The sequence below is a fragment of the Taurulus bubalis genome (assembly GCF_910589615.1).
Source record: "Taurulus bubalis genome assembly, chromosome: 1".
In the NCBI taxonomy this organism is placed as follows: domain Eukaryota; kingdom Metazoa; phylum Chordata; class Actinopteri; order Perciformes; family Cottidae; genus Taurulus; species Taurulus bubalis.
The window spans coordinates 12,887,560-12,907,342 of NC_136589.1; the positions used below are offsets into that span (position 1 = coordinate 12,887,560).

Here is a 19,783-nt window from a genome sequence, read left to right on the forward strand (position 1 = left end):
ATCAAACTGGACGTCGGCTTTTCTTTTCCCTCACATGTTCTCACCTTGTCTGCACACATGGACACCTTGATGTCCTGCTGGCTGATTTCATAGTGCCGAATGTTGCCGACGTAGTTGCCCGCCAGTTTCAGTATGTCTGCTGATATGTATTCAAGCACAGCCACGATGTACAGGGAAACATGGTAGTCCACTTTATAGCCCAAAACCTCCTGTTGGGGAAAAAGATAAAGCAGAAAAACAACATATTAAGTATTACACATAGGCTAAACTGCAGTTCAAAAGTATTCATAGTATCTGCCTGAGCCTGCATGAACAGATTTGTTCAGGATTGTTAAATTATTCTGAACCAGTCCTGCGTCGGGACAGGTACCTGCAGGGTGACCCTAAAAAAAGAAGGTGATTGGCAGGTGGTATTTTGTCTTAATTATATTTCCAGGTCCAGTTTTGGGTAAAATAAAGAACATGCTGGTCGAAACAAAATAAATACAAAAACAATAAATAGGCATAAAGGCTATAAAGATAAAATAAATATAATTGAATGTTTTAATACTGATGCTTGTCTGTCAGATCTCTATTCGGCACCACCTGGAATATGAGAGCGGCTTCAATCAGGTGTGTTACTAACACACAGGTTAACAAGTATTTCCTGAATTACCTTTGTTTTGAAACATATTATCTTTGTATTGCATATATGAAAGACAAAATTGTCACATTATTTTAACAGGGAACGGTTATTATGGGATTTTGTGTCGGGTTGTGGATCTTGTGTTGCAGAATTAATTGGTCTTATGTGCGGATGGGTGGGTGAGGTACTGTATGCTGCTGTACTGAGGCAGGAGACAGGTCTTAAAAATCAGACGCATGCAGGACTTTGGTCTGAACCAAAATGTTTCCCAGCAACTGCTGTAACTTTCCGTCACTTGCGTCAGAGTTGACGACGTCGAATGAGACCGTGAACCTGGCTATCGTCCAGAATCTGTGAACTGAAACATGCTTTTCAACCTAAATACTTACTACATAAATGACAATAATGTAGCTATAAAATTGCATGATTTTGGGAATATTCCGCTTTATGTGACTGATAGAGAAACGGTGGCGGTCTTTGGGGGTCTTTACCTTCAGCAGTGGGTGTATCTTGTCCACAGGGAGAAGTAAAGGATTTCTCCTTTTGCGTTTCTCAATCGCTGACTGGGCGTCGGCAATCGCCCACTTATCTATCGGGTGGGGAAAAGTTTTCTGGACACGTTCCTGGAAAAAAAGAACATTACTCTCTTAACACTTTATAATTTCGGAAGCATTGAGGTGATTGAAAGCTGCAGGCATTCAATTAGTTACGCGGAATGCTGCTGTGGTAGCACGTGTTTGCTAAATTGCATTTCGTCAATTTGCAAAAACATTATGAATTTATATTTAGATACCGCGTAGAGAGCCTTACCTCTACGTCCTGCACGGAGCGAGGCTGGGCCACACACAGCATGTTGAGCAGCTGCAGGATCAGCTCCTCGATGTGCTGCAGGGCATCCTCCTTCGCCATGAGGTTTGGGTGGACCTGCTTCTGTACCTGAATGTTCGACACAAACGCATGAGAAGAGATGAGAGACGGCAAGAATTTATGCAAGGACATCCTGCAACTTCAAAACTGGCGTTATTGGTTTTCGTCAGCTTCACTAGGAGAATAAAAACTTCTTTCTTCTGCACTGCTCACATGATCTCGACTGAAACCGTGTAATATGTGAAACGGATCGCAACACCTGGTATGATGCACCTAAATTAGCCTCACGTCACATGTAATGACGTCAAAGCAGCAAGTACAGGCACCGACTGATAAAAAAAAAAAACGGCCTATCTTGAATATATTGGTGTTTTTTGCAGGTTTCAGCCATTAACTACAAAGCATACATAATTGTCACAGCTTTTTAATCGTAGTAAGTAAAGTGAGTAAGAGTGGCGGCCTGGAATGTAGGAAAATAATAGACAAACATGAAATACATGAAGTTTGCTCTGCTGTAACGTAAACTATACACAGCTTGTCCCATTGGGCCAAAGCACACCAGAATCTGTGTGAAATCTGGCTGCACACCACAGATAAATCTACTCAAAGCAATTACTCAGCCTCAAGTATAGCTGAAAGACACTTCTAAACAATAAACCTGTCAACAAATATTATCTCCATCTAAATAGAATGAGATGTGCATTTAAAAAAGGTCTCTTCTCCTGATTTTTTAAGTCATCCGGGCTTTCTACGTCGTGGGACTTTTGAGAGGTGGAACAGAAGGTGTGGTTTTGGCGCAGACAGCAGAGAAGGTGTGGCTTCACCAGGTCTACAAGTGGAAGACAAGAACACCCCCCAACGTCCTCCTCCTCCACCTCCCTCCTCCTCCTACCCAACCACCCTCCAACCTCCCAAAAGTTGTCATTCGGGCCGTGCCCTCTTGCAGGAATGCTGTCAGTTGAGGTACTATTATAGCACCCAAAGCAGACTTGGAGGGGGGAGAGAAGAAAAAAAGAAAAGGCTGGAAGAAAATGAGAGGAGAGAGGTGGATCGAACGACAGCCTAACGTTTACTCTCCACTCACAAAAGCCAGGCCTGTTCACACGTCGGTGATGGAATTACCCTGGCATATAGTAAAGTGGGGCATTATGATGACAAAACGTTGCCCCCGGATTCAGGAATGTGAGAGGAGTTAAAAAGGTCAACGCAGGCCGAGCTTTATGCATTCTTGTGCTCTGACTTAACAGAGATGCAGTGACGAGCAGGATGTCCCCTCTGCCTCAAGTTTAAATTCATTGGTTGAATTTGAAGGTGAAACTCTCGCTGCGGGGGATTATAAAAGACCCCCTAGTTCTCCCAAGATCTGTTTTGGATTCAAATTATGAATCATTAACTACAATCAGATGCTTCTTAAAACAAGAGGAGCTGGAAAATCTGACGTCCCGTTTCTGGTCTTGTTTACATCATTTTCTGTTTTGATGCACACTCACAAGACTGAACGGTTATAAATAAGCCACGAGTATAAACGCGACACGGAAAAAAGAATTGCACATCAAAGCAGAAGTAGGTTATGATATATATTCTCTCCACCGCAAATAGGCACTTGACCAAATTCCACAGGACACCAGGAGCTGTGAGTCACCACACTGAAACTACGGGGGTTTCCCTCGACTCCATTCACAGAATAGTTGGCCGGTTTCTGAGAGGCCCACATCCAACAAGTGTCGTCCATCTGCAACGATGTCAGGATGAGACACGAAGCTACGAAAATACACAAATCTGAATGTCATTTGTATGAAAACCACAATTAAAAGTGAAATCAAATACAATACATGCAACTGTTATAAAGGGCACCAAATGAGCTGCTGGATAGTAGTTGTGCTCCAGCACAAGATGGTACATACTTTTTGTTCCTGCTTGTAGAGCTGAAACTATTTGTAAATTAATATAAAATTAATCTGTCATAAATTGGATCTTTTCAGATAGTCTTAAATCACATTTTCAAGCAGAAATGCCATACAACTTGTAAACATGACACTTTGGACTGGAAAGTGTAATGGGAAATCATAACTTTTGAGAGTCCAATAAATTCACTGAACTATCAGAATAATCAATAATAAAATAATCATAAATTGCAGCCTTGCCTGCATGGATAATAAAGTAGTTACACTTCCATGGAAGGCATTTAATTATCCATTTCATTGACTGACAGTTTGAAATGACACTTTAAGAAGTCTTGAGTCTGTCAGTTCTGCTTGATGACAACAGCTAAATTGAGGACTGAATGCAGAGCATGTGCAGGTATGACTACGGCTCAGTATTTACAGTACCACTGAAACTTGACCCTAATGGGTGATGGATGCTGCGTGGTCTAATATAGTTGGCGGCCGAGACAAGCAAAGTGAAAGCAACCAAGTGGAAGAACAGCAGGGGAACTCCGGAGTTTGAAAAGCACTCAAAAGAGACAACAAGAGACACAATTTGTCTCACGGAAAGACAACTTTTCTCCTGCAGAAAGCACGACAGCAGGTGAATTTAAATCATCCTCCCTCATGATCCTCACATTGATGCAAAAATCATAATAATCCAACGTAGCTCTGCTCATCGATTGTAAACACTGTCCACAAAAGGTCTAAAACCCCCATATAGTATTACGGAATAAATACCTGAAAACAAATGTCAATTAATGTGTTTATTGACACATGATCAGCAATTATTTTGATTATTGAATAATTGATTTGGTCAATTTTCCAGCCAAAATGCCAAATATTTGCTGGTTCTAGCGTTTCAATTAAGAGAATTTACCGTTTTTCCTATTGTATATATAATAGTAAACTGAATATATCATATTTCACTCTTTGCTGACATTTGACCAAAAGATGAATTCATTAAAATCGAGAAAATAATGGACAAACTAGTCAGTAATGAAAATGTTTATACATTTAGAATGGTCTCCTGGTATAAATTGTAAATGTAACATCTTTAGGTCTTTTGGCTCTTCATCTTTATTATAATTCTTAGTTAATAGGAATAGAAATCACCACGGGCTATTGGGAAATTGTGATATTCTATAGATATATTTAATATGGCCCACTCTTCCACTGCACGTATGCAAAGAAATTAAAACGAGCAGCATCTCGATCATATGCAGGTTTTCATGCACATCTCCCTGTGCCATGTTAAGGTGTTCAGTTTCATGGGTCAGCTCCATTAAGAAGGGAAAGGCTCGTGTACAGGAAGTCCCAGCGCTCCCTCCTTCCCTCCCTCATCTCCCCCATCTCCCCCAATCCATCCACCCCCCCTCCTGCATTGCTCTCTACCCACACAGATGAAGCCCCCGGGGGAGAGCAGATCATAGCAGCAGACTGAGAGGTATTGATGTGCGTGTATGAGGAGGCAGCAGCAGCACTCGTACTACACAGACTGGAACGGAGCCAAAGCCAGAGGAGGGAAAACCAGGATTCACAAACAGACAAAAACTACCAGGAACAGAAACTGGCTGATGTTCAACCTCAGAGTCTTATAGAAACATAAGTATATCCATTTCTAGATAGAAGACCACCTACTGAGCAGAAACTGATCCATGAATGAACTAACTGCCATTGTCAGTAGGATGACACACCGGGCTTTCCTTAAAAAGAAATTGACCAAAAGCTCTGCACCATCAGCAGTTAAACGAGAGCTGAAAACAATTTGCTTATGAATTGATCTGCTGATAACTTTTGATATCATTTAATTGTTTAAGTAATGTTTAGATATAGCTTTTGAAAATTATAATATAATTCAAAATGCGTGCTCTGCTACATATCAAATCAAGCGCTTCCTCAACTAACAGTCAGCCAACCACCAGGGAAGAACGAGATGGAGAACGAGGCGGCAGCGGAAATAAAAGTTCTGTCTGTAGTCGCCTCGACTCCGGTATTAGTAGAAGAGTAGAGAGACAGACAACAGAACAGAGAGCAGACGGTCACAGTGTCGTGTGAAAGGTAAATCAAATGTCAGGAGCAGAAGGCGAGCCGTTGTCTGGAAGTTTTTTGGATTTAGGGCAAGTGATGTTAACCAAGAACAAAGCATGTACACAGAGTGTGTTAGAGTTGTGTCTGCGCTGCAAAGCAATACAACCAACTTGTTCAACCATCTGAAACATCACCACAAACCACAATACGACTAATAAGATAGTCCCGCAGTGGGGAAATTACAGGATTACAGCAGCATTGCTCACAAGTGAATAAAATAATAATAAAATAGAAACAAGTAGTATGCATTAAGGCTGAAGCTAACATTACCTCACTGAATCTCCGTCCATGTCCAACGTCAACCCAGAAAAACACAACAGCGACCCTGCATAGCGCGACAGCGTATCCATCCACCTCCCAAAGACACACTGAAATAACGGATGCAATCGCATTTCATTTGGCCAAAGACATGTGTCCAATAAATACTAAATACTGTGAGCCATGAAGGCTTCAGACACTAGACAAGAGATACGTGATCCCCTCGTACAATTATTTCTCCAAACAGGCATTACCTGCACTGTATGAAAGACGTTGGGGGGAAATACAAAGGAATGTTGAGTATTTTGCAACTACGACTGACCTGATGGCATATTTCTTTTTGGTTAGCCCTGTATTTTGGGTAAACATTTTATTTATATTTTGCTTCAGGTGAATAAGAACCGTAAAAGTTTTATTTTGATGCAAAGACGTGTAAATTAGCTGTTGATTTCATTTTGGGTAAAAAGTGTTGATCCTATTTTATTTATATTTTCCTTTTACGAGATGCACTGTGATAAGGACCAGTCTGCAAAGATTTGTATATTAGCCAGAATGTAGCACAACAATGGAAGCAGTGTTCTTGTTCATTTAAACGTGAAAGCGCAATACAAAGATGTTGTCCCTAAAATTAATGAATAATCGTGATACATAATTGTGATTGCAATATTTATCAAAATAACCGTGATTATGATTTTGGCCATAATCGTGCAGCTCTACTATATATAGTGTTTTATTTGTGCATTTTTTGCCTCAAAATAAATAAAAAAATTTAAATAACAATGTTACCATCATGCATCATCTCTATCAAATAAATAATTAAGCTAAAATAAAAAATATTTTTTCATTGAATTGATTAATCATTTAAAACAATAAAATGTCAGAAAATAATAATAAATGTCTTGTTTTTCTAACTCATGATCCAAAACCCAGCCACAGAAGATACTCAGATTACAATAATATAAAATAGGGAAAGAAGAAAATTGTCTCATTGGAGAAGCTGGAAGCAGAGAATAAGTATTAACAGTTAATTGTTTATCAACATAGTTGACTAACCAAATCAACTAATTTTTGCAGCTTCAATTTTATGCTTTATTTTCTTTCTGTTTGATGTTGTTAAATTAATTAGTGATGATCAGCCGAAACAAGCAAGTTAAAGATATCACAAGACCATTTCTTTACACATTTTAAATACGAAACAATAAACAGAATAACGGGAAGAAAAATGATCAACGGGTTTGTTGATGATACGGTTTAATTTACACACAGAGCAGAAGTGGCTCAATGTCATTTTCTAAAACTGATCAAAGAACGTACTAAACGGTCAGAAGGATAAAACACAGGACTTTGCTTAAAGAACAGATCGGTGCCACTGCACCAACAAAATAGTGTATTAAATGTAAATTATAATGCACATTTTAGCATTGCAGGTACATTCACACAGTATCTTAAACGTAAAGTAGTAACATTGTCTGCCACAACACGCTGAAATAATAAGATCCGACAGAAAACAATGGAGCGGACTGTGAAGCTCACAAGTGAAAGTTAAGGGGGAAAATCTAATCGTTCAAACGGAAAAAGCACACACAGCATTTCTCCAAATCTCCGAACCGCGGACATTTTACCTCAAAAGAAGATTTTATTACCCCAAAAGTGCGACATCATCATAAGTATTAGGCCAGTCATGGAAACTGTAGCAAGGCAGCCGATACGTGCACACACAATTATGACAAAGTAGTTCAGAAACTGTGTAGTTACTCATTGTACTACGGTCAAGGAAGAGATGCAGGCCACATTTTTACTCAGCCTGCACATTGGTAAAACTAAAATCCTTTATGTCTCAACTGTAACACGCACACACAGAGGGATCAGGTGTTGTGTGCGCTAGTGGCAAAAAAACCAAAAAGTTGGAGGTAATAATAGAGGCCAGACGGTGTTAATACAGGGTTAACATTTCTAATTCAATTGATTATTCTCCTGGCTGTGTATAAGGGGTTGCATCAGGCTCAGGTTGCAGGTAATATGGCTTGTGTGTGTGTCTTGTTATTATACCCAAGCATGTGTCACTGTTTGTGATTCATGCCATGACATCATATGCCATTACAACCAGACTGTCTGGGGAACCATGGGCCAGCCAGAGATCAACTTTGAGACAACAGGCGCACGCATGCGTACACACACGTTATCTTTGGACACACACGCACAAGGTGGATGACAAACATACATACATGTACACAACAAGGAAATACAAATCCAGACTAAATGTAGACACACACGCTCTGCTGACATTTCACCAGCCCTCCTCACATTCACACCATGAAGACAATGGCTGGTAGACGTGTTGTCGACAGCACGTGGCCTTGGCATGACCCCAGTCTGACCCGACCCAGTGACCCCTGCCTGCCTCCCTCCGCCCATCCTCCGTCTGAGGACGGACTGACGTACGCAGACCTTATTCAATATTCTGGGAAGGGTGGCGAACGTGTGTGTTAATCGGCACTGACTCTGCAGACGGCACGGTGCACAGGAAGTGCAACCTGTTACCAGGAGCAACCTGTTACCAGGAGCATCCTGTCCGATCGACACACGAAGCTCATCTGATGGGCTGCAGCTTGTGTCACTTCATTGTTAATTAAGGAGACGATCGAGTGCTAAGAGCGAAGCATCCCTGGTTCGAGTCCAGCCATGGGACCTTTGTTGCATTATATCATACTTGATCTCCTCATCCTCTCACTCTCATAAATGCATGAGAATAAAATTAAAATTTGTAAAAAAGATATTATATACAACTCTGCTCAACAAATACATTCAGAAAAAGTGAACTAAAAAGGTAGTTGCAGTCACATTAGTTGTATTTATTTTCTGTTTGAAGACTATAGTGCACTTTATTTTTTAACTTACAGAGATCCAATTCAATAAAAAAAAAAAAAGAAATATATGACTTGCAGAGACAATACTGATATTTGATTGTGGCGGCAGCAAGATATAATCAAGTGTTTATTTAGTGTAAAACACTGCCAGAGTAGATCACAGCAGAGTCGCTTCAGGTCACCGGGTCAGTCACTCCTTTTAAGCGAAAGTTTTTTTTATCCAGCTTGACGACAGATCAATGATGAGATAAAAATAAAACAAACCGTAACACAGTAAGACCAGTCTCCAGGCACTTCGTAAATATTACAACTACTTTCTCGACTTTCTAGAATTTGGGAACCCTTGAGCTTTACCTCATATAGTGGAGGCTTATAATAAGTCAATCCATCTAATTCTGAAGTGACAACAGCTCCGTCTAGCCCGGATGAAAGTGGAGGCAAGACCAACTGACTGAAATAAAAAAAGACCTCAGCTGTAAGTTTTGGCCTGTTGTGAAGTCACCCGGCCAGAATTTTAAGCAACTACTCAGGCTGAGAAAATTAAAGAGGGCGCACGCCTGTGAAGCCCTGTGAACTCAGCAGCATTGCGCTGCGCTAACTCAACATGGCAATGGAATGAAACCGTAGCCAGCAAAGCTCTGGCCTTCCTCTTGATGCCAGCGAAACAGCAGACCCGGGGAATGCACAGTTATTATCAACACCGGCACGTCGGGGGCCAAATGACTCTCTTGCAAATCACCGGGCACGAGCCGCGGGGATCAAGAATAGCAGGGACACGCAGAGACAAACACTGAGGTCCACCATGGTGAAATGTCATGTAGATATTATAAAAGCCTTATTCTATCATGAAAACCGATTTGTTCAGTGTCTTCACTTATACAATATTAGAGGGGGTGACAGGAAACAAGTGAGAGAAAGGTCCGCAGCCAAACTGGCATGTCGATGTATTTGATGAATACAACGTCAAGTCTCAAGTCCTTCACATCCATTAAAATAGAATATGCCGTGGTCATTTGACGAGCACAAAAGAAAATTACGGTTTTTGCTAGTAGTTATAAACACAAAACATGTCATTAAAGTGTGCAGAGGTAATCACAGAGCCGAATCGATGTCTCTTAAGATCAAGTCAGACTTTCTTTCTACTAGATAAAAGAGTCCGCCGGCACGAATGCATACACGACTTGCCATAAGTCGGTTTACACAGAGTTAGCCCGCTACAACCGTTGCAATGGCACATAAACATGGCCGCCACTATTACCATTCTGCTATGCTGATTTGAATGTGAATGTCAGTTCTACTCCGACTCCATTTCTATGTCCCCGCCTTTAAGAGGCAGCTCATCATTCCAGATGTGCAGTTAAACTCACCTTTCGTTAATAGAAAGAAATAAAAAAGTGCTAAAGTACCATCATTCAGGCCTGTAACTACTGCCTGCTTTCATTATCAATTCACCATTAAGACTATACATTCCCAGAGGCAATGTTGATGTCTGCAGATTGCATTTTCTGTCCTATAGTCCTAAATCCCCAAATATCCCTTTATGATGATATAAAACAGAGGAGGCAGCAAATCATCAAATTTGAGAATATGCATCTGATATTTCTGCTTGTTAAACTACACAAGCGATTAAATGATCATCAAAATAGTTGGCGATACATTTCTGATTTCACAACAATCTGTAAAATATTTGTACATATAGACTGTTGCTGGATATGTCTGTCTCATTTATGACGCAATGCTTCAGGTGGCCACCCATCAGCTGAAGGTGACACTTCTTAAACTCCCTCCCTGGTTGATCACAAAGTTACCTCCCTACCCATTAACAAGTTTGCTTTCATCCTTCCTCTCAACAACAATCCAAAATCATTCTTTGGGATGGAGTCATCCACCATGGCTCCTTCTGACAAGGAAACCCCCCAGTGGACAGCTGTGAAAAACAGCGAGTCACAGTCTGTCAGAACCATAACAAACCTCTCCTGCGTCAATCTCTGACAGGCTTTCCCTCCGGCAGTTGTGTAACAAGTTGAGACAATGAAACCGCGGCCCACCACCTGCTCGCTCAGTTTCACCTGATTCATTGCACCAGCTCTACTGCGTTATGGATAAAAAACGCAAGTGTTGCGTTATCTATAAAACACACTGTTGCTACATGGCTAAATATGTGTAGTTTATAAAAATGAATGCATTAAAAGTCCATGTCACCATTTGATGAAGTCTACAAAGGCTGAAAAGGGAAGGAGGAGCAGATTGTGTGTGCCAATAACGGGTCTCGGAAGTAGGAGCTTGATTAGCTGCACTTAAAACAAAGAGGGTAGTTAAACAACTTCATCAAAGCACAGTTCAAGAAGTTAGCGACACTGAGAAATCTATTTTGGGTTACAGACATGAATCTTTCATGCTATGAAAATAAACTTGGTTCGTAGTACTTCTACATCTGTTTCAGGAACTCAAATTTTGCAGTCTTATAAAACATGACGTTTTAACCTCTTTCTGAAGAAGTCAACACGCTGAGAAGTTTCTACTTTAGTACTCCATTATAAACACCGACTACACCTAGTCTTGTCTTAATAAGTTCAACAACTGTCAGGTAAAACTGTGTTAAAGAAATATTGATCAACAGTGGTAAATGTATATTTTGTAGAGGATAAGTTTGAAGCATGATGCATCATACATGGAGAAACATGAACAGTGAACTGGTTGGATTACGAGGTGTAGGTCTTAAGTGCTTGCTGTGGTTTGGCTTAACTCAAATATCCTTTAGGTCACGAGCAGCACTTCTTACCGTGCCATCCTAATGTACCATTGCATCATGAGCATGTATTAGTTGCTCCAAGCACAGCACAGGTATCCCAAAAGTATGGAAACTGAGCCAAAGATGTCCCATCTCTACTTTGCACAACAACACGGCATTGCCACAACAGTCTATGCCCATTAGTGACTCTTGTGAGCTCCAAATGCATCAGGAAACATAAACATATGAAGGAATCTTGACAGGCCCTTGTGGGTTTACATACAGGCCGATTTTCAAATCGAAAGCAGTATGCAGAGCTTTTAGCGTCTCCCAGTATCTAAACAGTGTGGCTCTGCATGTAACATATAGAACATTAAGCCAAAACAGTTGACAATGAAATGAAAGGAGCTGTGAAATCTTTTTCAGTTCCAGACTTTCATAGGTTCGCAGAAAACAGGCTTGGGAGGGGGGGGGTCAGAATACAGAAAATAAACCTGGTCATGACGGGGAGAAGCCAAGATGATGCAAGAAAAGAGAAAGAGAGGGACAGTCAAAAAGGAACTGATACGAGTTAGTCCTGCTGACCAAGGACATTACAATTAAAATGTTTCCTGTGCTGAAAGTTTCAATTAGGTTAAAGAGAATTAAGTCACATTTCTTTGGAAAAGGGAGAGTAACTTGACATGTAAGCAGCATAAAAAAAAGAAGCTGCCCGAGGTCTGTACTCTGCAAGAATGAGACATCTTTGCTGGTAAGAGCAAATGAGGAACAAATAAAAGAGGTTGGCACAACACAGACAGAGACTTCCAGTTACAAGGCAGCAGTTTCAGGGCAGATTCAGTTGTATTTAACTTAGAGGTAAGATCAGCATCCTGTAAGTTATTAGTGAAGGCTGTTTACCCTCATAACCAGGGAACACCACAAACAGATCAAGACACCGGGCTAACTGGGCAACACTTGACAACTTCTTCAAAATATTTAGGGTAAAAGTTAATATGGGGAACCTGAGTGAGAACATTATTAAATTGTGTCAACAGACACAGACGATGAAGATAGCGGTTACCACATTGACAAACAAACGACTGCTGTGATGATTTGTGATCAACAAAATATGAAATACTTTCCAATCAACAGGGGCATTCACTGCTGGCTCCATGAATATTAGGTAGAATTGCTCATCACAACGCCACTCATATGAAAATGTATACTTGATTTGGCTGTTGATGAGCCCACGTTGGCAACTTGTGACACAAGTTTGGGTTTCGTGAAGAAACCAGCACAGTGACGTAGCCTCCATGTCCCCATACACACACACACACACACACACGAGTGAATGTATGGGGGACACGTATGGTCGGTGACTTTGCGAGGATTAATAAGTGTAGCAATCGTGTCGTTACCTTCCGCAAAGCTTGCACGAAGAGGCCTCTCCATTTGTGACTGTTCTCGTCACTTGAAAAGTCGTATATCTGCTGGGGCTGCATCGCTGTAGCGGCTCCGTGATCCGGGCTGAACTGTCAGCATCGGCCCCGGGTAGATAGTCCTGGTGGGGGTGGCGGGGGGGGTCAGTCCAGGGCAGAGGCACGGTGGGGTGGAGGGGGTGGGAGGAAAAAGTCAAACTGTCTCGCTTTGTAAAAATATGAGTATCGTTAAACCGCGCTGCAAGTCCCGGAGCTCCGACGTGAAACAAGCACATGTAGCTGTAAAGTTACCTCGCTAGCTCGGCGGCTATAAACACGGGACGAGCTAACGGCTAACAACAACGCTGCTAAGCGTCATTCTGGCCACTTTTCCGTTTCTCCAAAAAAGCTCATACTACAAACATGAAGTTCGGCGTAGGGTCCCGAGGCGTGAGCTCGGCTAACTGCAGCTACACGTCACGTTTTTCGGGGCGATCCGCTGTTAACACCTGTAACGGTTAGCCGACGAGCTAACTGGCGCTACAGGCTGCCGCCGGCCTTTGATGCGCTCCCGAGTTTTATGTTGTGGCACAAACGAGGCTCACTTTCTCCTCTTCGCTGCTCGCCTCGCGTTTGGGGCATCTTCGTCCCGAGAGATCAGACGGCTAAATCCGACGTGAATCCCGCGGCCCCCTCCCCCCGGAAGAACAGCGACGGGTCCGAGGCATGTCTGTCTGCGGCGCGGCTGAAGAGCAGTCGAGGAGGAGGTGTTTTTTTTGGGGGGGTTTGAGAAGTCGAAGATGTTCGTACCAACTCCGCTGCCTGCCTGCCTGCCTGTCTGTCTGTCTGGCTGCCTGTCTATCTGTCTGTCTGCTGCTCTCTGCGCCGCGCGTCCGCTCGCTGTCACGCACGCACGCTGCGTAATTTTCACATTTTATTGGACAGAAGGAAAAACAAGGCCGGACTTCTGTCTCATTACATATTGTGAGTCCGACAGTGCGGAGAGACGATTGAGGACACATATGGATCATGTAATTAAACAAGTCGACTTTCCTGGTGGAAGTTTACAAAACACAAGTTGAAACAAACGCTTTTGACAAAATACCGGTTGATACAAATACATTCTTTATTTTCATCATTTCACAATCATTTCCAATAAAACCATAAAAAAAACATTAGCTTTATCAATACCATAAAATTAATCATGCTTTGAGCGGACATTGTGGCTCATACAGTACGTTTGTTGCTGTGATCCTGCCTCCTTGTGGACACACTGAAACAGTGCTTCTTTCAGGAATTAATGGGACTGCTTTAATAAAACAGCACCAGAAAGGGTTATCAAGTGTTCTCAGTTTACATCAATGTAAATGTGACACAATACTGAAATATTTGCTGTTGATTTGATTTTAAATAGTTTTTTTTTATGTTTAAATTATTTGGCAGACAAAAAAGTTCTTCATAAACTAGTTTCAACAATTTTGAAAAAACAACACCAACCTTTCTCAGACTGATTGTTGGCACAAAAATATCAATGATCATCATCTTTTCACATTTAAACATGTTATGTTTTATTTTATATATATATATATAAAATATACAAATGACAGTTATAAATTGCTCTTATATTGTCGAAACAGACAAAACACACACGGCTTCCAAAAGTAAAGAAAAATTCCATACTAAATATATATTTAAAATGTCCATTTTAAAAATCAATCTGTAAAGGTCAATCTATAAAAAGGGTTATGTTCAAATTACAAACAGTATGTTCAAAAAAATTATTGTAGCTGAACTGTTTTTTTTCACAATATTTTCATAAAATGTAGCTTATGATGCACTTTTTTAATAGAGTAATGTACTGCAGGAAACTGTTCAAATGTGCTGGCATGAAAATAAGATGCAACTTCGAACAGCATCAAGTAAAAAATATCAAGCCAAAGTTATATTCCTTTGTCCTAGTAAATTAAAGCTGAAATGAAAATTCTCCATGATGACAGCGATGCAGAAGTAGTGATAGGTTGATACAACACAGTTTCACTTTGACACCTCAAGCTGAAATATTCTGAGTTTCTGTTTCTTCCTTCAGCCCTTGCCATGTTGCTCTACAGCGCGAATCGACTCTCCACCTCGTCTGCAACCATTTCAGCGATGGCGAGGGAGGAGGTGGCCGCCGGCGAGGGAGCGTTCCGCACATGGAGCACCCGACTGCCCACGTCCCCGACCCCGCCGTCAAACACAAAGTCGTCCACGAGGTTTCCGTCCCGGTCGAGAGCCTGAGCTCGAACTCCTGCAGGACCCCTGCAGAGAAAACCACCGGGGTTACAGAAAAGAAACGGTCTTGAATCACATCATTCACACTCTTACTTGTGCTGGTAAAGCATCACAGACTGATTTTACATGATGTGCTCCTGGTAACATACACCTGAAGCATAAGGTGTAATGGTCATGCATTATTTATGTTTTAGGTCTTGTATTCTTGCTCTACCTGAGCACGTCGCTCAGTGAGAGTTCCGGGATGTACTTCTGCAGGATTTTAACCTGTGCACCGATGAAAACCCCTCTATACATTTCTCCAATCCCGTAGGTAATGTTCTTCATCACCAGCCTCTGAAGGCCTCTGCGGGACAAAGAAACACCGATTAAACACTCAGTTATCACCTACTGTGCAGCACTTTAATTAGATGTTTCAGAATCTGTGTCTCTTTTCAAAATGCAGTTCCAGGATAATACACAAAGACTTGAACCAGATCAGATACAATTATCAGTGCTACCTGAATGAGAGTGCATCTGCAAAGTCTCGAAGATTGAAGTCGTACAGTTTGTAACCCTCCCGTTTGAAGGCGAGGACTGCGTTGGGGCCGAGCCAAACACTTCCATCCATCCTCGGGGTGAAGTGAACTCCAAGGAAGGGGAAACGAGGGTCGGGGACCTAAACGTATATCGTTTACAGAAACGAAAAAGGAAGAAGCAACAATGAAGCATTATTATTGATTCTACATTAAAAGCCTCATCAGGAGTAGATCGAGGAGAAAGGAAACTAACAAACAGCAGATGTGCCAGCTGATCGCTCAGTTGCATCAATTAGTCTTTGTCCATGGATTCATAATCGTCATGTAAACAACTTCTGTTCTTAGTTGCTTCCACCTGCTTCTGAAAATGATGTTAAAGTAACTCTACTCTAATATTATCTAATATTTTCTAAATCTCTGCAGGTGAAGCTCTCTATGCCGAAGCCTGCTGCGGGGTCTGAGGTCTGGATTTGTTGAGTTCTTGAACCTTGAAGGGTTTTATCTGCAGGCTCAATGATTACAGCCTGATGATGATTTACCCCGGGCGCCTCACAGGGCTGCCCACTGCTCCCTATCCAGGGATGGGTCAAATGCAGAGAAGAATTTCCCTAAGGGGATTAATGAAGGATAATTTATTCTTCTATTAACTGGAGCTGAACATCAGTAGTCAGGTATGGGGTGACCTTCAAATATTTAACACACATTAGGGAGAATCCAAACTTGTTATAACTGGCAGAAAATGGAAGCTCATTCCAGAGAAAGCTGGACTCAATGTACCAATAATTGAATATATATATATATATATATATATATATATATATATATATATATATATATATATATATATATATATATATATATATATATATATATATATATATATATATATATATAAAAATAGAAGAAGTTGCTGCTTTTAGATCTCAAGTTAAAGGATTCCTGTAACTAGGTTGTGAATTTCTACAGACTTTTCAAGAACTCAAATAACCATTTCTTTCTGCCACTTGGGGCTGCTACAAATGTACAGCTGTGAGGGAGATTTTACACAGTGCTGGAATGCCCTGAGAAACATCTGCAGATCACATGATCCAGGGGGATTACATAACTCAAAGTTGGCCATGTGGCTCTTGAGCAGACTTACAGGGTAGATATTCCCCTTGACCAGATAGTGTTTCTCTGGCTTCAACACCAAGTAATCTCCTCTGAAGGGGACGATCCGAGGCTCCTGACTGCATCCAGATATCTGTGACAGACGGTCAGAGTACAGGCCGCCGCAGGTCAGGACGTAGCGGCATCGCACCTCATTACCCTGTGAAAGCAACACAATGCAAACGATGGAAACAAGGTGAACACAATCTAAAACGTTGTGGCACTTTTTTGTGTGTGCCGCTCGTTTCTTACCTTTTTGTCTCTGATTGCAATTGGATATTTCATTCCTGCAAATAAAAAAATATAAGAGTTCAACTTTAAATAACTCTGCGGCTCTTGTTTAATCGTGACTGTGTTGCCGCATGGATGTACAGAAGCCGTCTCTTACCTTCAGTAGTCCCAGCTGGACTCTCCGTGGCCATGGAAAAGTCATTGACCTCAGATTCAGTCACCACCGTGCCGCCTGCCTCCTCAAAGTCTTGCCCGTACCTGAGAGCCACCATCCTCCAGTCTACAATGCCGGTGTAAGGCGAGTCCAAGGCCATTATACCCTGCAACGACAACGTAAAGATAGACTACAGACTGCCGCAGCCATCTTTTATTTTGTAGTAACAACAACAGCATCTCTGAGACTCTTACCCTGCAGAATGGCTCTCGCTCTCGGATTCCCTTGGCGTCGACAATACTGAGGTCACGCACGTTGTTCTTCATGCCGCGCTCATACAACGCTTGCAGTCTGGGTATCTCCTCTTGCTCCACAGCCACGATAAGCTGCAGAAACACAGCGATCAAAACCAAGATAGGCACAACACAACCTTCCGAACAGCAGCTCCTGACCAACAGGGTTTGTATTACATGCATATTGTCATGTTATGTGGTCGGTATTTCATCTGGTCAAAATGCAAACACAGACCTTTCCACATTTCTTGTAAGGGAGTCCTTTCTTGTCGCAGTACTCGTAGGCTAAAGTGGCTCCTCGCACACACAGGCGGGCCTTCAGCGACCCCGGCGTGTAGTAGATCCCGCTGTGAATGACTCCACTGTTGTGCCCACTCTGGTGCACAGCTGGTGAGACAGAAAGTGACCGACAAATAAAGGAACAAGACGACAGAAATATCATCAGTCTTTTCCACTGTGTTTCATCATCCTGTAATATTCAATATATTCATCCAAGCCCTTCTTGCTCAGGATAGACGTGTGCTTTAGTCGTCCTTTAAATAAAGACAAATGTAAACTTCTTTCAGCACTTCAACAAGGTCACATGGCTGACTTTCAAGTTTAAGGGCGTTTGTTGGAGTTCAATGGGCGACCAGTGCAGCACAAAGGCATTGTTATAATTCCTTATCTAAAATTAAAACTACCTTCCACTTTACCCTCACAGTCGTTGTTCAATGCAATAAAAACTGTGTCACTTTCCAATCACTCCCTGACCTCACTGTGTAACTGCGTTAAATCACTGCAAAAACATTTAGCTCTTTATAAAAAACACATGGATGTCTTCCTTCACACTGACAACTTTCAGGGCTCCACTCACCGAGCTCTTTTTCTTTCTCCAGCAGGATGAAGCGGAGGGACGGGTGTCGCAGAATTAGCTCTCTGACTGTTGCCAGGCCGACGATGCCGCCCCCCACCACGGCCACATCATACGCGCTGAAATACAGACGACACCAAAAGGTCACTGACATTTACATTTTTTAAATTGGTCACCAATAAGGGAGCCAGCTTTACAAGTTCCGAAATGGCGAAACCAAAACAGAACATTTAGGTCACTGGTTCAATGTCCAAATGTGCATGACGGCATTAGGAGCCAATAGACCTTTGAGACTAATCACCAAAGTGCTACAGTAAACAGACTTTTCGGATCCACAAAGACAATATGCACCTCTGTCTGATCAAGACAGTCTTTACACGAACCCAAATACCACAAACTACTGTCTCGTGGGTGAGCTCAGAGTACAAACAGCAGTTGCAGGGTATCCAACTCACATAAGGAAGCCTTTGGAAGAACACAATGTTCAAGGCCGGGAGAACATTACAAATGACCACACTGGGAGAAGGCAACATCTTGTTTTCATTTCTGAAAACTGGCAGCCAGGCAAAGTGTTTTTACGCTCCACGTCATGAGGAACCAATAAATCAAAGTGAAAATATTTAGAAGCGCCTTATCTGTGTCTGCAAATGTTCCGTTAACTAAATCTGTGCTGAAACTGGGTTCTGGTATTTATGCTGGACTCATAACCAAGAGGGGAAGTTGGCCAATTGTTATGAAACATCTTTCATTCAATTTACTTGAGGCAGCCTGGAGAGGGGCTCCGTTACATAAGATGGGGAGCCACTCCTCCAGAGTAGCCCCTGGAGTCATTCTAATAGGTTCCACATGCTTCAGGCATGTCTGTCTGAAGGAACAGCTCACACAAAACTAGTGACTCACACCTGGACGGACAGTCAGACTACAGGTGCTTTGACAACAGTTTTAATAAAATGCCTGCAAATGTGTCTGCAGCAGCAATGTTTGGGGAGTTACACAGTGCATACAGACATGTTTTGTGTACATAAACAAAGTGGAGGCGGTTGGTGTGCAGGTCAGGTTCTGCAGAGAGCAGGAACGTTATGCAAACTGGTTCTTGGTGCAGAATGCCCTTGACAATGCCCCCTCCCACACACTTCTTAACTTATCCGTCTGTTAGTGAGTAAACTTAACCCCATTTAACACGTAGGCATATTCGCTTGAACTCCTCTCGTGTGTCTGAAACCACACCAGCCCGCTTTCTCTTCCCTGTAACGTGAGTCTTACCTGTGCAGCCCTCTTGTTGTAACGCCCTGTATCGGCCGCGTTGCCCCGGCAGCCTTCAGAGTCGTCCCGCTGAGTGTCCGGATCATTATCACAGCGTCTGGAAGCACCTCACATTCGCCTCTTCATCGTCCAAATGACAGAAACACTTCCTTGAGTTGTGTTGTGTGTTACCTCCTCCCTGTTGCGGCTGCAAACCTCCCATTGCTCTGGTAAATCGTTTTTTTTTTAAAAAGGGACCTCTCCACGCCCCGTGTTACGTGTCGGTTCAGCCAATAGGAGAGCGCGTA

At 42.1% G+C, this 19,783-nt stretch overlaps 2 protein-coding genes across 2 annotated transcripts in view; both read right to left on the minus strand.

Annotated features, from left to right (window-relative positions):
- The window catches only part of sos2 (son of sevenless homolog 2), a gene marked incomplete at both ends in the record, with an annotated part of 31,415 nt that extends 18,567 nt beyond the window's left edge, over positions 1-12,848 (minus strand). Inside the window, 4 exon segments of the mRNA XM_079224090.1 lie at positions 45-209; positions 1,117-1,248; positions 1,436-1,561; positions 12,765-12,848. Of these exon segments, the coding sequence (XP_079080216.1) occupies positions 45-209; positions 1,117-1,248; positions 1,436-1,561; positions 12,765-12,848 (507 nt within the window).
- A 1,026-nt stretch (positions 12,849-13,874) lies between these two features.
- On the minus strand, positions 13,875-19,615 carry l2hgdh (L-2-hydroxyglutarate dehydrogenase). Its single transcript, XM_079221586.1, has 10 exons — positions 19,497-19,615; positions 18,237-18,352; positions 17,616-17,767; positions 17,342-17,473; positions 17,091-17,253; positions 16,955-16,989; positions 16,695-16,862; positions 15,536-15,693; positions 15,250-15,381; positions 13,875-15,062 (listed from the first exon to the last, which is right to left on the minus strand). The coding sequence occupies exons 1-10, from the start codon at positions 19,580-19,582 to the stop codon at positions 14,867-14,869; spliced, it is 1,338 nt and encodes a 445-aa protein (XP_079077712.1). The 5' UTR covers positions 19,583-19,615; the 3' UTR covers positions 13,875-14,866.
- Between the last annotated feature and the right edge of the window lie 168 nt (positions 19,616-19,783).